Raw genomic sequence first — 21,028 nt, 5'->3', positions numbered from 1 at the left:
TAAGGAAATGTAGATGTCTTATTTAGCATAAGCTTTAGAGCGAGTTCATCCATAAACCTAAACTCTTCCCTTAAAGGCTTTACATAATCTGCAAAGGAAGCTTTTCAGTTTACTTAATGTTTATGGGATTTTGAGCTGATTCAGAGTTGCTTAGGAACATTCTTGCTTTAAAAAAAATGAGCCTTTGCTGGATTCAGTGATATGAATATTTATTTATGGCTAGATTGTGCCTTAGGCAAAACCTGGAGTGAAAGATGATTCATAATTAGCATTGTCCCAGAAGGAGGCCTGGAAGATATAGTGCCTTAGGAACAACCTTCAAGCTCAGTCTCCTTTTTCTTCACTTCCTGCTTCAGGGATTCAGTTATTTTAACAAAGCAGCATTAAAAATTGAATGCTGCTCAAACACAGCATCTAAAGATTATATTCTCCATGTAAACCTTCCTAGATTATTACAATCACTCTGCCTATACCTCTGTATTGGTTTTGTTTTTGTTTTCCTTTAGAATAGGTCATTTAAGATTGTAATGCTTTACTCTTGTTCCACTTGCAGTAGAACTGCCTCTAGTTTGGTCTGATTTCAGAGAGGCCATATGTCTGATACATGTATAGTATTGGGATCAAGATTCCATTCCAGAAAAGTCTTTCTCTTCTGTCATTTATAGTTAATCACTTTGACTGTGTTGTGTTCTGATTCCAAGCACTTCATTAGTATTATTTTACTATAGGGAAATTTAATTTGTCTTTAAAGGTGAAGGACTAGGTAGAATATGAAAATAAGTGAGATTAAATGCTTCTTTTGCAATTTGGAGTTAATATTTTTGAGAAACAGTTGTATTGAGTGCCTTCATTGGCATCTGCTGCTTTATCAATTGTGGTTCTTGCTTCCTCATGGCATAATACCACTCTGCTTTCTAACTTCACTCTTAGAGATTGAATTAGTGTTTATCTCTCCCCAGTAAATTCTTAATCCTTCCTTCTCTGCCAGTCACTTCTCACCTGCTTAAGTATTTCAGAGGAGCAGATGAATCCTCTTCTTGCTGCAGCCATGCCAGCAAAGAAAGTCGCTGCTTGCCACCCTCCAGTACAGCAATTTCTGCCTCTGCCTGTGAAGCTAGTCAAATGATTGTCTCCTAACCTATTTCAGTCAGAGTGTTTTAGCTTTATCTCTTTAGTTTAAAGAGTCATTCTTTGTTAACTTGACACATTTTTGTCTGAGATGAGCTCTGAAGAAATCACATGTGCAGTTGAATTATCTCCTAGCAAGAAGACAGTTATAAGCAGATGACAGAAAGGGTGGGATTAGTCAAGGGATGGTAAATGTTTTCATGACTATAACTACCAATGGAAAAGAATGCATCTTCACATCTAAATTGAAGACCAACCTTAAAAATTATTCCATTTACATTCAGTTCTTTGACAGAAATTGGTGTTATCTGTTTTTGTGTACGTGTGTGTGTGAGCAAGCTGTGTGTGCAAGATGGAGAGCAGAGTGGAAAATCACCAGGAATTTGTATATACCTATTGCAAAGATAGACAGGATGGCAAAAACATTAATCGAACATAAAAACAACAGTGAAAATGCAGTTTCCAGTAGACATAAGTTGACATAATTTATGCTCAAATCTTACAGGAGAAAAAGCAGAAGTGTAGTATATGACATCATACTCTCCTTGCCAGTTTTTTTTGCATCCTACGCTCATGGCTGTTTCTCCATCTAAACACAAATATTAAGGAGTTTAGGATTAATAAAAAGTTAGTAGTTTTCTGAGTAAGCTGTAAGTATGCTGATTATCTTTCCTATGTATAAGCATTTAGAAAAAAGAGTGCTTTCCAGGGCATAGTGTAAAAAAACAAGCAGGAAATAAAAAAATTACTGTGGCCTATGACAAAGAAATTCTTCAACCATGCATTTAAATATCTATCATATTTTCAAAATGACAATACTAGTAAAAATTTCCCATACCTATATTCTGATGCTTCTGCTCAAGCTTTAGGGACTAGCATTAAGGCTGGACTAAGAATAAAGAGAGGAAAGAATAAGATGAGACAAAGATTAGACTTGTTTTGCTTTTGTCTTAAATAACTAGGCAAATTATTATGGTTGCTATGTAATATTTGGCTCTAATCACAGTTGCTTCTGCTGTTCCAGCTATTTGAATATTCTGCTGGGCACCAGCTCCACCATCAACCACAGTTTAGCTGCTGCATGTGCATTGGAGACACTGGCAATGACACTGTTCTGATACCTTCAGCAGCCTGGTTCTGCATAGAAATTGTTGCTAAAACCTAAGCTGAAGCCTGGTGTAGGGTAGTACAAGAGCACAGCATTCATACAATGTAGGAAAAGCTTACCTTTAAGTCTTACCTTAAAGTTCAACATTCCATAAAAAAAAACAAAAAAAGGGCGCCCCTTCACCACCACAAAAGCACAACCCTCGACTGCATACTTGGATGTATTTTATATTTACAGAAGAAATATGCTTATAGTGAGAGTGATCCATCTGGTATTTCTCCCCTGTTACTTGCTCCTAAGTTTACTATATAATATATTCATGTGGGTGGCTTTTCATATCATCATCAGACCAAGCCTTCCTGCATGTTTTACACATTTGTCTTTCTTATATTTAGGATGCTTTTTAGTTCTGTTTTCCTTCCTGCATTTTCTTAAGCCGAGAATGTTTCTATTCATGACCAACCATAAATACCACAGAAATACAATGATTTTGATTAACTGAAGCAAACCTCTCTTGGCCACGGTGATCATGTGGACAGGCTGAAAAAGTGCTGACTGAATGCGATGTGTGCATTGCATTGCGACGGGTTACATCACTAGTCCTAACATGATGTAACCCAACGCAGCATGATGTAAGCGTCGTGATACATTGGAGATTTAAAGAAACATCAGCATTCTCTTTCCCTCTGCTCATTTTTAGGAATGTACTGTCATTCATGGTCTAGCAGTTAATAACCAATCCCTCTTGTGAGTCTATGAATTCTCATGTCTTACTTTATTCTTATTCTTATTCTTATTCTTATTCTTATTCTTATTCTTATTCTTATTCTTATTCTTATTCTTATTCTTATTCTTATTCTTATTCTTATTCTTATTTTTATTCTTATTCTTATTCTTATTCTTATTCTTATTCTTATTCTTATCCTTAGTTATAATAATATTTTCCCTTCTAATTACAAGCAATGCAGCCTCAATCCTTAAAAGAGATGTTTTTTTTTTTTTAATTCTTTGTGTATATATATAGGTACAGTTGCTCTCTGTCAGTTGTCATAGATTTCTGATGAAAATTTAGAAGAAAAGTAGTCAAGCTATGTTTAAAAATCTTTCACAGGTCTTAAGGGTAAAAATTATTTATTCCTATTTTAAAACTGTGTAGCCAAACCACAGGGTGAAACACATTTGAATTGTACTGCAGGTTGCATGTGGGAAGCTGTGCCAGGCTCATGGCTTTTTAGAAAAAATTATTTCTCTTAAAACTGGGTGCATTTTTTGCAGCATCACTGCAGCTCTGAATCAGTTCAGCCTGTCCTCTGTATGGATGTTAGGGTGATTTGTCTTGTGACAATGGCTTCCTATTCCCATTGCTGCTTTCAGGACAGACTTTTGTACATTCCTTTTATTAGCGTCCATTCTGAAACTAAGTTAGCAGGCATATGTACTGCAAATTTTAATTAACCTTAGAAACTGAAATGCAATTCTTTTATGCACTTGTGTACAAGTAATTGTGTGATTGGCTTTGATGCTTTGCGAAAGTCTATTTTAAGAAAAATATGAAGCATGTGTAATTTTCTAAGGGTGAAGAGAGGCCGTCATTTTATCCCCTAATAGAATATTCCTTTTATGACCATAAAGATGAAACTAGTGTGATCAAATAATATAGGAAACTTTAAAGGTTGAATAAAATCAACAAGAACAGAACCAACCCTTTTGGAAGCTTAATTCTGGTATTCTCTGACCCTTTTGTTAAAACTAGGGACGGTAACTAGTCCTTCTTTGATACTAATATCAACTTAGCATGTGCTTTTGATCCTTGTATGAATTTAGCATTTCACTGTTACCACATCTTAAATAATTATGTTGTTATAAAAGTAAATTTTCTCCACAGCACCATTAAAAACTGAGGTTGAAAGTGTTTTAGGACTGCACAAAATATTTTTATTGTGTTTCTTTTTTTCAAACTATCAGTCCTCTCATGCATCAGAGTAAGGAATCCTGATCGTGCAAGGGACTTCTTTATGAACTGAGCTTCTCTGTGATTTCTTGCCAGAGAGTGTGGTGATTGATCTATGCCATGAAACACACAATTTACCATCTCTGCCCCATAACTTTTATTGTGAACACAAATCAGTACTTCTTATCTCAGTTAAATGAGACATAACTGTGTGTTTTGCCTTTGAGTTGTTGGTGCCAGATATATGCTGTAGCATACTTAAATGCTAATAATAGTACCAAGTGCTAATAAATATTTGGCATTTTATTGTATTATGCCTTTGTCACTTTTTTAAAGCATTTATTGGTTTTGAGTTGTTAACAATTAATGGCTTTTAAATATATTCAATTCTTTAAAGGAATTCAACACTGTGTTTTCACAGAAAAATTGGCTTACTTCAAACATGAGTTCTATAAAGGAACAACTCAACAATCTTATAGTTCTTTTTCTCTGATCTCTGGATGTAATTGAGGGCTCTAACAGAATCTCTTCACATACAAAATAATTTTTGTCTTCCAGTAATATAGAGTACTGATGGAAGACTTTCTGCTATACTCTGTGTAAAAAAGAATCTGGATGTAAATATATAATTCCTGATAAAACCTGCTATGACTGGTTATTATACATTGATGGACAATATTTCTATATTTTCAGAATAATTTCATGCTGTGCTTTGATATTCTGGGTGGTGCATTTAGCATTTTTTTAAGGTTCTCATGGCTATGACTAGAGTAATGCCCAAGTATTTTTCTCTGGAAGTTATGGATAGTTTGGAATCTAACAATCCTGTATCTGGCTCCAGTTATTGCTTCCACTGTAGATGACTATTAGTTTTTAAACATACTACTTTAGAAGTATGTCCAGCTCTGTGTTGTTTACTTTTTATTCAGAAAGAAAAAAGGCGAAAGAAGTATACCTTGTATGCAACTCTCTCAAATTGTCTCATTGCTTATCTCCACAGACTGCAGAGTAAATAGCTCATATTTCACAGGCATGTAGATTGTGTAGCTTCAGTTATAAAACATAGCTCCCTAAGTTTAAAAAGCATAGCTCCCTCATTTCCCTAGATTTATAAATTATCTTTGAACATATTAATATTTTTTCTAGCCTTGGCTCATGTAGTTTCTGTGCCTGGCAAATTTTACAATATGATAATTCATCCTCTTTTCCAGATCATTAACAGAATATTAAACAACCTCAGATTAATATACAGAATATTTTAATAGACCATTAATCTTTTGCTAGTTTGAAAATTGACCTCTGGTTACAATATAACATACCCTGTGTATTTTGTTTTTAATGCATGACATTACCTCTTTATCTGTAAATAATTGTGTTCTCAATATCTCATGGAAAACATTCTATGAAAGGTTTTTTTTTTGAAAATACAAGTAAATTTTATCAACTTCTTTTTTCTAATCAATGTTTCTAGCAGATAAAAGAATGATACTTCTTTAAATAAGAGCTATAGATTATTTTCTGTGTATGTATATAAATGCTCTATGATGAATGTTTTCCTTAGCCTACAGTAACTTTTTCTTCGATTTTAATATGTATAGTATATAGTCTTACTAATCTCCTATAGTAATTTATTTTAATTAGTCACTGAAGCAGTTCACTGACAAATCAATAATTTTATTCTCAATCCCTTTTTGGGAATAACATACTGTTTTGTAATTAATGCATCTAGGGATATAGGTGGTAGTAATTATTCTTCTGACAGTTCAGTTTATCAAAATGTGGCTTGTTTAACTCTCTTTTATACATCTTTAATTCCTGACTACTCTAAGAGAAATGAATATTGTCTTGTTGCTTCTTGTAAAAGTAGACACCTAGAGAAGAAAAAGAGGGCAGAACAAGGTGATATTAACAAGAATTGAGTCAGAAAAACTGCAATAGCATTCAGTTATTACTGAATGCTGAAAGATGGAGAATAACTGAAGAGAGGTTGAGATTGAATTAATTTTAATATTCTAGGGTGTTGTCATGGTAAATCCCAGCCAGCTCATTCACATGCTCACTCCTTCCTCCTGCAGTGGGATGGAGGATTGTATTGAAAGGGTAAAAGTAAGAAAATTCAAGGGCTGAGATAAAGAGTTTAATAGATAAAGCAAAAGCTGTGCACACAGGCAAAGCAAAACAAGGGATTCATTCACTGTTTCGCATGTGCAGGCCGTTGTTCAGCCATCTCCAGGAAAGCCGGGATCTATCACGTGTAACAGTGCCTTTGGAAGACAAATGTCACCACTGACCATCCCCCTGCCTTCCTCCTTCATGCCTGCTTTATGTGCTGAGTATGAAGCCATATTGTGGGGGATATCCCTTGGGACAGTTGGGGTCTTCTGTCCCTCGCTGTGTCTCCTCCCAGCTCCTTGTGCACCCCCGGCCCCCACGCTGGTGGACTAGGGTGGGGCGAGACGCAGAAAAGCCCTTGGCCATGCAAGCTCTGCTCAGCAACAGCTCAAACATCCCCGCGTTACTAGCACTGTTTCCAGCACAAATCCAAAACATAACCCAGGCAAGCTACTGGAAAGAAAATTATCTCTACCCTAACCAAAACAAGCAGATGTAGTAAACTAGATATTGTGGGTAGTTAATCATGATCCTAGGGTAAAGTTAATGGACAAATTAAAACATAATGACACAAAAAAATGAGGGGGGAGAAGACAAATCAAGTTGTGTAAGGAAAATATAAGAACATCAGTTTAGAAAGCTTAACCACCGTAAAGAAAAATAATGGTGTCAGAGGATGCAAAAACATTCAAAGGAAAGAAGGAAGATTTGGAAGAAAATAACTTGACAGCGGATGTTGGTTTTTTGGTGTGAAGATCTGAGAGCTACTCCTGAGAGAGGGAACATTATCAATTACTTTAATGCTCTTGTTTGTACCCTACTGCTGATATTAATGAATTTGAAATCTATTTTCAAAGGCAATAGTCTTAATCACAAATTAAGGGTTGTTACCGGAATTGCTGCTTTTTACAAAAATCTGTAATAAGCTTCAAAGGGAAATTTTTGTAGAGACCTGTGAAATGAGATACTAAAATGAAATGCAGAAAAGTCAATATGGGACTGAGAAGGGCGGTGCACTTTGATCATGAGGAAAATTATATCACCAGAGTTAAAATATGGATGACAGCAGGAGTTTATTTTGAAATGCTAAAATGTAGAACGTTTGCACAGAAATCTATATGCATTTTTGCAGAATGTTCCATAATAGATTTGTTGCAAGAATTATTAAACTTGTTCCAAACCTATTGTGTCATAGATTTTAGAAAACATGCAAAATAAACCCACAGCCTTCAGTAGTGGTGAACATGCTTGGTTTTATGCAGCCAAGATTTAGATTGGCTTTCTGGGTTGCATGCTTACACTGAGATCTCATGTCCAATATTTTCACCCCCCATAATTCCAAAATCTTTCTCTGCAGGACTTCTTCTTAATCCATTCTTCACCAGTCTCTACTGATGCTGGAATGTCCAGACCCAAGTGCAGAGCCTTGGACTTGGCCTCATTAAATTTCATGCAGATCACACTGGCTGACTGTTCCAGCCTGCCAAGGTCCCTCTGACTGGCAACCCTTCTCTTCCATGTGTCAGCTGTACCACACAGCTTGGTGCTGTCCACAAACTTGCTGATGGTGCACTCAATCCCACTGTGTTGCTGATAGTACTGGTACTAACACAGACCCTTGAGGGACACCACGGGTTACTGGTTTCCACTTGGACTATTAGCTGTTGACTATTTTTTTAGCAGCCATGGAGTCAGTTCCTAATCCATCTAAATAGCCCTTCTATCAATTGTTTATCTCCCCAGTTTATCAGCAAGATTGTTATAGGGAACCACACAAGAGACCTTTCAGAATCAGAGAGAGATGACATAGCTTTTCCCTTATCCCATAAGAATCGTGGAAGGACACTGGATTAGTCAGGCATAATGTACTGATTGTTTTTCCTTTCTCCACTTTCTATGGCTAATTTTATCAGGGTTTACTGGTAAGAAGTAGGAAATTACCCACAGTGACGCCTGAAAAGCAAAACACAGTGCAAAGGAAATTGTCAGATTTTTTCCTCTGTTGCTAAAGGATACAGGCATGAAAGCCTAAAAAGAGTGTGAGAACTTGGCAAATGTCAGACATACACGTACAACCACATACACATACAGCGGAACTAATGGAATTTGCCTTTTGGCAGCTGTCCACCTGAGGAACAACTACTACAAAAATCACCTTTCACCTGGTACTTTTGTTCCTTTCAAATTATGCCTCAGGAGAAAAACAGTTGGCAGAGACTGAGTGTCCTTTAGAGGGGAGAGGAGGGGAGGGGAGAGTTTCAAGGCACAGGTAAATTCATCTGCTACACCACGTGATGTTTGTCAGGAGACTTTGACATTGGAGAGGAGGTTTGGTTGGTGCCAAGAGGAAACCCTGACAGATTTGATCGCAGCAATCTGTTTTTGCTGTGTTTGTTCATCTGACACCTTCTTCTTGTTGCCATTATTGGTAGAAAAGTTGGCTGTGGTGCCAGTTCTGGTTTGTTAATGTAAGTGTATTGCAGTCCTGGTATGACTGACAGAGTAACAACAGCATACAGGCAGGTATAATTTGGACTGATGTTTTGCCAATTTTACCTTCAGAAAACCTCGTTAAATCCCTTTGTCAGTGACCTTTAACAGACTCAAGCTCTGTGTTTTATTTTCCTGAGCAAAACTGCCAATTATAGTTAATTTCCTCAAAGAGATGGTAGGTGTTTTAAATTGTAAATTGCACTGATTGAGAAAAGGAAACATTCAGCCCTCTTCTTCAGTTGAATACAAATACAGAACAATTTTTTTTTTTTCTGTAAGACTTGAAGGTGCATATGACAACGAATAACATCAGCACATCTATAATAATATTGCTTAAATAAATTAAAAGAAGAAAAACTTGACCTGTTGCTTTCACAAGAACTACTTATATTTAGTCAAAGATGACAGCAATTCAATTTCTCAGTAGTTGCATACATAAGCTGTATTATTTCACATCTAATTCCATGTAGTTCATATATAATTCTTATAAAATGCAAAATTTAACTTGCCTTTCTTCAGATGGAATAGTAAATCTTATTATACAATACTGATATTATATCATTCCATTATCTTGTGTTGTATCAAATGGCACTTGCCATGTAGTATTTACATCAAAAAGGGTTTTTTATTACTTGCTTCAAATTTCCTACATCTGTCAGATAATTATAATTGACAAGCCACTGTTATTCCTTTCTAAATTTTGAATAAAGCATGAGCCGCAAAACACTGAAAGTACAAAATGTGAATTATGCCTGTAATATTGCAAAATGGAAAGCCAAAATGAGATGCTGGAGTTCTCATCCAATTTGTTCAATAGATAAAAGGTTTTTCCACCAGCACAGGTATATAGTGCACATATTATTCAAAACCAACTGATATTTTCAAATAATGGAGTTTTGATGGATCAGATACTAGTGAGCTCAATGCTGTGTTGCTGAATTTTGAATTTAAATCACGATTCTTACCACCAGTTTTGAAGTTAGCTTAATATAATTAATAATTATATAGCATGCTTGAATCAAAATGGTCTGTGTTCTTCTTTAGTATTATAGATAAAATATCACAGCTTCATAATATACCCAAAACTAATGCTTGAAAGCAGTTAAAGTGTAAATAATATGGAATGCTACAGGTTTTGTTTGTGCTTTCCCCTTCCTCATCCCTCTTTCCTAAAATCTTTCTGTGAAAATAAAAACATCATGCCAAGATGATATTGGTATATATATGAAAAATTTATTGCCAGTTGTTTGGGATAAGGACACTAATTTCTGTTTTGAAAAGTCACATACATTTCAGCACTGAGTAATAATGAATAAAATATTTAGATGAACTTAATATTCAATGTTCTATCTTTTCCTATACATCTGTTATTCAATTCTAGGGAAACCATACTATTTTGGAAAGTATTAGAATAATTAAATATTCATATTTCACATTGTAAACTTTTCATCATATACAACTTAGATCTGATTTTCCCACAAATAGCTATAGTACATTCTATTCAATCTTTTAAATGTATACTCTTTTTATTAGCAATTTAGTAATTTGGTAATCTAATTGTTTAGCTGGTTTGGCTAATTAATCTAATAAACTAATTAATCCCAGTAAGATTTACTGCGTTATTATTTGTAGATGAAGATGTCATTAAAATGTAGTAGAGAAAAAAACCTGAAAACATGGCTATATGCCAAAATCAAACAAAAGTAACCTACCAGAAAAAAACCCAAAAACCCAAAAAAGCTTTTATCTCCATTGTATGTCTGATATGGACCTTCTATTTACCTGTAACTAACACTCAAGATTCCCAAATAGCTAAGGTGCCAAAGATCCAGAAGACATCGAAATATGGTGCCAAAATATTATCTATCATAATGGGATAAAATCAGAGTTTCACAGGATCTACTGGCATAACAAACACAGTTACTTTCTGAATTCTCCAACGGCAACCACAAATTGAACTAGTCTTCAAAATGAAGAATTAAATAGCTGCATCAATTAATTAGATGTATTCTTAAGAGTTGATTATTCAGTTCACAGCTTCCAGTGGTGCCTGCAAATGCCCAAAGGGAGAATTTGCACAAACAATTTCACCAAAAGCAGAGTTTGTGCTTGCCATGTTCAGTTGTCTGCAGAGAAGGTTCATTCACAGTCATTTTAAATGGCACACAGGAACTTACTTAAGCGTATTTGAAAGCAATCACCCTTTAGTAATGGGTAGTATTAAGTCAACATTAGTGAATTCTTTCTGCACATTCTACTTGTCTACATTAAGTAGAGTGTAGTCGCTTCTCGGCTTGGGAATTTTGACAAATAATAAATGTTAAATTATCTTCTAATTTAGAAGTCATATACATTATTGGCAACTCAATTGCAGTGTACTCATAATTCCAAAATTTTTTTCCATTCTGCAGCTAATTGTACTCAGCTCTCGTCTTACTCTCACTGACTTGACAGTGCATTATTAATATTTGCAGCGGGATTTACAGATCCTACCAGTATGTGGCCATGCTCCTCTGGCTTCTTGCACACCAGCAGAGCAAGAAACTGAGAAATCCTTGACTTAGGGCAAGCATTACTCAGTAACAGCTAAAACATCAGTGTATTATCAACATAATTCTCATACTAAATTCAAAATACCACACTGTACAAGTTACTGTGAAGAAAATTAATTCTATCCTAGCTGAATCTAGGACACAGCTTTACTACATTCACGCTTTCACAAGTGCATCACTTCAGCAGAGAAATGTCAGCTATTTGAGGTCACTCCTATGCTTTCATACTGACAGTGTTTCAGCTGATGCTCAGAAAAATATGTGCTTCTTTTGGAATTAATTTAACTATATGATAGTTTTATGGTTTTAATTAGTCTTTCATTATTGAATCAGTAAGCATTGCAGGCTTAGTCCAATTTTCCATCATATAAAGCAGATTCCGTTACACTGGAAGTGCAAGAAATACTCCTTTTATCTGTTAGAGGTCACTGAAAGGATAGGCTTCACAATGCTCTCTTTCTTTTGAGCCACTATGGATTGTTTTGTCAAAGCAATGTACTATATTTAGAAGATGGTAAGTTCTAGTTGTGGTGTAACTTGCATGACAAAAACCCTTATAAAAACTAATAATGAATTGATGTGGTTACCTCATTTCTATTTTAGTTATGACTCCTCTAAAATAATAATAATTTTACTAATACTAATATGAATGAAAACAATATGTTAACTGTTAATTCAATAGCTTTAACAATTATTATTCTTGGTAACTTTTATTCAGACCAATTTTAGGAAGTACGAAGTTTGCTAAAATGAACTAACAGGGTCAAAATAAAAATTTTAGTCTTTTATAAATTCTTTTCCAGAATGAATAAATACAATTTAGGTAAATGGAAATATTTTTGGAAAAAGTAATAACATTTAGGTGTGTTTCTTTCAGTAACCATACCATGTGTACACTATAAGTGTCAGTGTTTATCTTCAACACAGAGCTTTTTTTAACAATCTTCTTAAAACACAAAAACACATTGCTTAGTTTCCAATAATGAAGTATATAGGAAAGTATACTATGAAGTATACTATAGAAGTATAGTGGAAAAACCTTTTTATGTAACTGAAGCCTATAGGCAACATAGAGTACAGAGTTGAGGTAATAAAATAAATCCATATTTTTCATGCAACCTCTTTTTCAACCTCAGAATTTTTAGTTTTCAACAGATTTTTTAATTTGTTTTCTGAAATTATTTGAAAAGGCTTGTGAAACAGCATTTTATCTTTGATTTAATCCTCGCTAATGCATGGAACACAAAACTGTAGGGATTTCAGCTGATCTTCCTTACAGTCCATCCAATGATGAATATCAAACAAAATTGTCCTTTAATTCTCTTTTCTTGAAAAGGAACATTTCCTTTTTACAACAACAATATAAAACAATATCTATGTGTTTTCTCTGGACTCCAAATAAATTTTTTGTATGTTGCAGCTGTAGTGATTAAGAGCATGAATTCAATTATTTTGCATGTTCCTTAGTTGCTGCTTTACCAAGCTAGCACTTGCAACCCAAATGGTTTTGTTTTGTTGTTATTAATTGCATTAGAATAATGGCTACTTTAATAATTTTCTTCTGCTATTCAGAGATAATATAGGAATTAAAACTAAATACATTTCACTCAGACAAATTTAAGCAAGTTTCTGAGCTTTCATTGAATTTCACATTCAAAACTACCTAGAACAGTAGGAATATAAATATTTATATTGTTAAGGAAAGAGATGGAAGGCATCTAATTTATGGCTAAAAACTGTGCTGAAATAATTAAGTATGGGTGTTTGCCGGAGTTATGCACATCGTTGATGTATTATAACTAAATTTAAACATGATTAGGGAAGGGAGTGCCAGAAGATAAAACTGGTTTCTTTCTGGAAGTTGATTATCTGTACAGAGCTTTTCCATGTGCATTTATGTGTACATATTTTCTTACATGTGTTCACTCACACACAGTTACACACTAATGTTGCAATTATTCCGTAAAGAGTTAAGAATAATAGTTATTTAAATTTAGGCTATATGAATATATTTTTCTTTCTCTGATTAATGAACAGACTTTCAAACAACAGGTAAACAGCAAGGTATATTGCCTGCCTTTATGAGCTTTCCTAACATAGGGCATCCACAGTCATTTCTGTGTCATTTTAACAAGCTGAAATTCCAGATAATAATTTTCCTCCACTCTATTTAAAGTGTCAAATGCCTCATTTGATCTTTCTTAAGCTGCCAAATTAGAACTTCTTGTTACAACTATAGAGGTAGCTGGAGAACCTTGGCCATAGGGATGAGTCATGTACAGTCTTAGGGCAGCCAAACTGTGCCAGTGATGGAACCCTTTTTTTGGACATTAAATGACTTGAGTCTTGCACATTAGGTGAGAATCAAAGCAAAGTTTTCCAACCAGTCTTAGGAGAAATGCTGAAATTAAATTTTGCTGTACTAATGCTCTCTTGAGACTGTAATGAACTGTTGACGACCTAATTGTAAAATTATAATAGTTTTCATGGGATAAGAAAACAAGACCTTTAGAGTTCTATTAAAATAATAGAAATGCATAAATAAGACGTATCACTGAGATAATGACTATTAAATCCTGTATTAATCTGTTTTAAGCTGGAAATTTCCAGAAAGTTAAGCATGTGCTATGTGGAACAGAGAGGTCATACAACTGATGTGTTGTGTGATTTCTGAAAACTGAGCCCTTTTTCAAATTTAAATGGGGTCAAAAGGTGTGTGACAGATGGAGCAATTGCATATAAAATGCAAAGAAATGGCATCAGCTTAAGCAGTTGTGGATGATTTTTTTCAGCCATTAGAGGCTTCAGATTGAATACCTAATATGCAAGCCTGGTAAACTACATGCATGGCACCTGCCTATATTACATATATGTGATTCATATTATCTAAATGGAGGAAGACGTAGCATAAATTGTCAGTACAACTGGGGCAACTTACAAAACCATAAAATTTGCTTCTGAATGAGTTTTTTGTTCATTATGCAAAGGAAATGTGAGCCAGAGCGCATGCTTTCAGCAGGGTGACTTCTTCATTTTTGATAGATTTGTGCATTAATATTCTGGGAATACAAAGTGACTGTACATCCGTAGATAAATTAAATCAACTGCTTTTTAATAGTTTATTAACACATTGATCAGCATTTCAAAATCAAAACCTTTTAGAGATGTTTGCTGACTCAATGTTTACAACTTCATTGCTAGTAGTGCTTCTTACAGGGGAGAAAAAGTAGCCCACATGAAACCCTTCTTTGTTATGACCATATTGTCTGCAGTTTATACACGTGTGTGTGTGTGTATATACATATATATACATATATATATATGTGTGTGTGTGTGTGTGTGTGTGTGTGTGTGTGTGTGTGTGTGTGTGTGTGTGTTTGTGTGTGCCCATGTGTGTGTGCCTGTGTGAAAAAGAAGCAGTTTCTGGCAGACAAAAATCTTCTGAAAAGAGGTTTGACAAAGTTCAGTAATACATTTCACCATGCTCTTTTCACTCAGAAGTGAATAGAATTGTAGGACAAATGGAAAGAGGTCACCTGGCCTTTAATATATGCATTACAAAGTTACATATTTTTCTAGTAATTGTTATTAACAGTATTTTTATAAAATACAATGAACATTTATACAAATGTATTCTTTAGTAGATTTATGCTATCTGCAGAATATTCAGCATATTAAGTGGTTCCTAGCCTTGACCATTTAGGAAAAAAATTCCCATCCTATTTATATTTTGAAACATTTTTCTGTTACTTTTCAGTATCATGAAAAGTGAAATACAAACTTTAAAAACAGGGAACTCTGGTCAAACACCAGGTTAGTCAGTAGAGATACTCAGGGAATTCAGTTTTTAATGCACTAGATCATTACTACTACTGCTGGATCCTGGGTTGCTGTTGAAATTTACCATCCATGTTTCATGTGGGATAAATAAGTAAACAGTTCTTAGACTGCAGAAGGGCCAAATCCTATAATACAGTGATTATGTTTTCTTGGTGTATGGGAACTGAAGGTTAAAATTGCTGCTCCTGTGATTTGGGATAAGGAGAATATGAGATATGGGGAAAAAATTGGTCCTGAACACACAAAAGAAGCCCCCAAGCAGGGGGAAGTGTTGCTCTGTGGGACAATCAGCTGTTGCAGGCAGGCAAATTTTTCTGAGCAATGGGAGTTTCTGAGTTATGATTCCATTCAGTCTCTGACATTAGTGCAACCTTAAACTAAGCTTAGAGGCATAGCAACTTTTTTATCTTATGACAGGGATTACCATCTTTTTTTAGAAGTTGAAGGACAAATAAATTGACATTTTTAATAAAAAAAAACCATAACATTGGTTTGGTTGGAAATTTCAAATTTTTGCTCTCTGTGTGAGATAGTCTGAGGAGAACAGTTTTCATTGTTTGTTGTAATTATTTCAGTAGCTCCAAAACCACCTAAAATACTTAGGAGCATTGCTTAGAAAAATTATATGAATCTTTCAAAAATAAAAGCTTCCAGAAGCATACTATTTCACACTAACAGTATCACTCACACGGCTTGTATCAGCAATAGTGTGGCCAGCAGGACCAGGGCAGTGATGGTCCCCCTGTACTCGGCACTGGTGAGTCTGCACCTTAAATCCTGTGCTCATTTCTGGGTCCCTCACTGCAAGGGGAACATTGAGGCACTGTAGTGCTCTGTTATTGGAGGACAGCAGGGGTGGAAAAGCGTCTGGCCACAAGTCTGAGGAGCAGCTGAGGAAGCTGGAGTTGTTTCATTTGAAGAATACGAAGCTCATATTCTATCATTCTCTAAAGCTATGTAAAAGAAGTTTTTAGCCAACCGGGGTTTGGTCTCTTTTTCCAAGTAACAAGGCATAGGGTGAGAGAAAATGGCTTCAAGTTTCACCAGTGGGAGCTTAAACTGGATATTGGGAAAAATTTCTTCGTGGAAAGGATGGTTAGGTATTAAAACAGTCTGTCCAGCTGAGTCACCATCCTGGAGGTATTTAAAAGATGGAGATATGGCACTTAGGGCCACAGTTGGATTTGATGATCTTTTTCAGCCATAACAATTACATAACAATTTTATGGCTGGTATGCATAATATGAAAAAAGTCAATGTGATAGGAGCACAAAACCTGGTTTGAGAATTCATTGATGTAATCCATTTTACCAGATCTCAGAATGAATATAAAATCCTCTCAAACCCAAGAACTTAGTTACAAAAGTGTATTCCAGTTGCCAATAGGAAAATGTTGTTTCACAACATGTATGAGAAACAGCATTCCCACTCACATTGTAAATAAATACATACTAAGTTATAGCAATTTCTTCTGTAAATGGATTACAACATGATATTTTACATCTTTGAAGAACATAAAAAATGAAAAAGGGGTGTTTCAAATATTACAGATAACCTTATGTCACATACCTTGTTAGGTGATACATCTAATAGCATGATGTGAGCACATTTTCCAAATTCTCATTACACTTGCATTGTTTTTTTTTCAGAAGTACGCTGAGCCAGTGTCATACCTGGAAGCACATTAAAAAGAAAATCCTTGCAATATGTTATTGATATGTGTATTGAAGAGTTTGGGGTGAATAGTACCAAAACTAAAATGTTCTGGGACACAACTACTTCTTTCACTCAAAAACACTTGAAATAGGGATTACAGTCCTAATTGTAGACACAGTTTTTGTCTACAAGTACTGCCTATATAGGGTCACACTGATTTTGATATTTTTTAATTCACAAAAATAAAGAATATGTGGTACTTGATTTTATATTTGCCGTATTATGATAATATCTTTTTAACAAACAATTAAAAGACTACCTCCCTGGGGAAATGAGTATTGAAATTTGTTATGTACATTCAAACTTATGTCTATATGTATTCATTTCCTATAAATAACTATTTCTCATTAATATTTTACATTAATCAAAAATAGTTTAAGGGCAAGGATGAGTACCTAGTTTATTGAAATACAAAATTAACTTTATTTGTGTATCACCTGAGAAAGTATTGTACCTTCATTGAGCTAGAAGTAATTTGGAATAATATTGAATAAAAGGACAAAACGCAGAGGGTGGCTGAGATTATGAACCTGTATCTATTACTTCTGAAAGAAAATAGAGATAGGAGAACATCTATATTTCATTGACAGAGACATTTTACCTAGTTAATTTTGTACTGGATATATATATTGAATCCACTGGTGTACTGCATGAACAATAACTTTTGTAAAACAGCATCAAAGATGGAGACTTTATGTGGAGATAGAGTATCAGTCACTACTTTTCACATTTTCGTTCACTAATCATCATCACTGCATACATAGTGGCAGTGCTTCCAGAAAATGCCTGTAGAAAATGTGTATCAGGAAGAAAATAAACTAGTACAGTGATCCCAAAACTGTATATATTAAAAATTCTTAAATACTTTAGTAATAATAAAGACATTCTGTCTTGCAATCACGGACTAAGATTTAACTGAAGCCTTGGATTTTGAGGGATATAAATATAGTTAACAGTAGAATTTAAATAGGAAAACAAGAAGAGTAAATAATATTTATTTAAATATGATTTATCTGTTACAAATTTAAACTTCATACATAAACAAGTTTAAGTATACTGTTCCTTTTCAGCATGTATTGAAAATACACTTCAAAATAAAGAAAATTCAAGAAAATAATGATTAGCAGGCTTATTTTTATTTCTTTAGTAGCTATGTTAATTTCTAAGCTAAATTATACATTGAGTTTCCTATTCATGTTTCACTCCTTATTAATTCACTCTGTTTACATTACAGAGGGCTACTTGCTATGGGAGTAAGTACAGTATAATGGAATGCTAGGTGCAAGGATAGCTTGGTGCATTTTTATTTTTTTTAGTCAGAAAACAGAAGTATTGCCCAAGGATGAGGATTTTGAAAATTATGCTTATTTCCTCTTACTTCCATAAGCACAGGCTGTGACACGTATGAGCATAAATGTTTATGTGTGTGTGTGCCTGTGTGTGTGTGCATGTGTACAACTTAAAAGTATTTTAAGAAAGCACACTGAATACAAATTACAATACATTCTTCACTCAGTCTTCTAACAAAGAAATGCAAGTTCCTTATTATGGTAAGTAATTGTTTTCAGTCAATTTCTAGGTTTTTCTAAAGAGCGTGACATGTGGTATGTTTTCAGCCAAGGCTGGTTTTGGACCAATTTCATGAATAGAGATTAAATCAATTTTATTTCACTTTTGTTTACAGTCTTGTTTTAGATATATTTTTGCTCATATGGGAAGCAAGATTAAATTCTAAGTTGGTCTTTGGTCAAATCAAGTTGTGTAAAACTCAAATGATCATTTTATTTGCATTGTTTCCATCCAAAATTCAGGTTGTGGCTATTTCTTAATAAATTTTAATAAGGATGAACAAAATGTTAAGTTATTGAAGAAAGTAACTCAAGGCATAATGTCCTCAGGGTTACAGAGCAGAATTTTAAAAATTGCATTTCTTATGTAAAAACATAATTTTGTAATTTTTAACATATTTTTGTTTATATTATTCTTTTTTAATAGCACATTAATTTGGTTTTTTTTTGAAGAAATCACTTTTAACTAAAGTACTGCATTGTCACAGAATATGATACATTTTTTCAAATATTTTCAATTTGTTCTTCTTGACATTTTATGTTTATGTGCAGTTTGCATCTTTTTTTGTTTTTCAATTTCAAAAGTAACAGATTTTGATATTTTTGTTAAATTTTTTGTACTAGTGGTTTTTTATTTTTGAGAACCTGCTGGTTTTGAATTCTCTTTTTTCCCTTTATTCTCCTCCTCAATATGATCCCAGGAGCCAACACAAAGAAAAGCGCAGATGATATAACCAGTAATGATCGTGGTGAAGATGAAGGTATTTTTTGTTTTTTCAAAGCCTGACCCTGATGCATGAACATGAACTTTTCAATTTTTGTTATAATAAGAATGATCATTGTTATTATTATTGCTGTTATTTCAACATGATTTTTAGTCCCTTATTTGCAGAAGCTCACATCAGTGTGCTTCTTTATTTTCTTCTTTAGAATTTGCTTTGATTGTTCTTCTTTTTAAAATCTAAATTAGCATATAGATGACTGCAGTTCCTCCATGACATAGGTGTAAAATTTATTCCTAAATATATGTAAAATGAGTAAAATAAATGTTATTTGAAACTGCATATTTTTTTCCCTCTTTTCTTTCTTAGGCTGAGAAAATTGAATTTTAAAACATGCATGTGCTCTTTTCCTTCCTACACATTTTGTATATTCACTTGTTTGAAATTCATGAAAAAACTCACATATATCCTTCCTTTCACTTCCACTGTTTCCCCAGTGCACATGCTGTACATTGATACAGTTGAATTGTGCTTTGTCTTTGCGACTTTTATTTACTTATTTATATTTTTTTCTCACAGGATGTGGTTTATTTCAGGACACAAAAATAAAGGAAGCTCTTGATGTTTTATTGTTTTTCCGCTGTAATCAGCTAGCCTCTGAGACGCATTCATTATGACTCTGACCACATTCCCACTGAAAACAGTAACAATCATTTTCATTGACTTCTTTCAAAGTTGGACTGGGTTTTCTGAAAGGAAATGCTAAAAAGTTCACAGTGAGGTACCCCAAAAAAGTTTTAGATGGAAACGATTTTTTTTCTTGCCTTGATGCAACAAATCTATTTAGGATGCATCAAAATAGAAAGTCATGAAATCTTCCCCTATTCTCACCCTTCTTTTTTATTAAAGTTACATTGTCAGTTTACATGAATTTGCCAAATTAAGAAAAAAAAAAATCACATTAAATGAGAAGAAAAAATCCTGGATAGTTCATTGGTCTGGCTTCAAAGAAACATGTTTATTAATCCTCTCAGGATTGGCCAATCCAAAGTATTATTCCATGTCTTTTTTCCTGTTTTTTTTCTCATCTGACAAAATTTCAAATGACTTTGAAGCATCTCTTTGAAACCTCTCTATTTCCTTTAGAATCATGCACACCACAGTGAGGATACTATTACCTCTTTTCCTGGGAGTTCAGGTCTATTGTAGCTACTCTGTCTGTATATAAAATACTATAATAAAAACCTCAGGTCTTTCATCCACACTGGTTGCCCTCTACTCCCTCACTTTCACTGTTGAATTGCGCCTTTATTACACCTTTTTTACTACACAGAAATACTGTGCAGAGTAGTCTAAAATTATTCTGTTGCTTTCTGATTATCACCTTCCTATTTCTGTGCAACTTATGCTTTTTCCAAACAATGGTATTATTATTTCTATACCAAATTCTGAAGTTAATTTTAAAGTAAAGGACAAATAACAGGCAAAACCAAAGTTGCTTTAAAAATCAAGATAAATACTAGATTATGAGCACATTATCATTAAATCTTTTTTAAAATTTATAAAATGTTAGAATTTCATTATTAACAAAGGTATCCACTTTAGATCTAAGCATATAAAGTATTGAGTTAATTCCTTTATGTTGAAAATAATAATGTTTCCATTGAAGAGGAAGGGGAAACCTTCTATTGACTTCATCGGTGAACGATTCAACCCTGAGGTAGAATAAAGTAATAAGAAAAGATTAAATGCAAAAAAAACGTGCCATGAGATTTTGTGTAGAGAAGGGAAGGTTATTCAGCAACACAAATAATTATGTTAAATAATTGCTGCTTTCA

The 21,028-nt window shown here is 34.0% G+C and overlaps 1 protein-coding gene and 1 non-coding gene across 6 annotated transcripts in view; both read left to right on the top strand.

The window, feature by feature from the left end:
- The window catches only part of NLGN4X (neuroligin 4 X-linked), a 159,891-nt gene that overhangs the window by 73,387 nt on the left and 65,476 nt on the right, over nucleotides 1–21,028 (top strand). For 3 of the 5 annotated variants that reach the window (XM_012569616.5, XM_030280448.4, XM_030280444.4), the window contains one exon: nucleotides 19,170–19,229. The exons of the other annotated variants lie outside the window; for them this stretch is intronic. In XM_012569616.5, the coding sequence (XP_012425070.1) occupies nucleotides 19,170–19,229 (60 nt within the window). The remainder of the gene's footprint in view (nucleotides 1–19,169; nucleotides 19,230–21,028) is intronic. 5 annotated transcript variants of the gene reach the window in all.
- MIR1397 (microRNA mir-1397) lies at nucleotides 2,797–2,880 on the top strand. Its single transcript, NR_105659.1, has one exon. It is a non-coding gene; the product is annotated as a microRNA mir-1397 (primary transcript).

Source organism: Taeniopygia guttata, chromosome 1 (genome assembly GCF_048771995.1).
Source record: "Taeniopygia guttata chromosome 1, bTaeGut7.mat, whole genome shotgun sequence".
In the NCBI taxonomy this organism is placed as follows: Eukaryota; Metazoa; Chordata; class Aves; order Passeriformes; family Estrildidae; genus Taeniopygia; species Taeniopygia guttata.
This window is presented reverse-complemented; position numbering and strand designations above follow the sequence as displayed.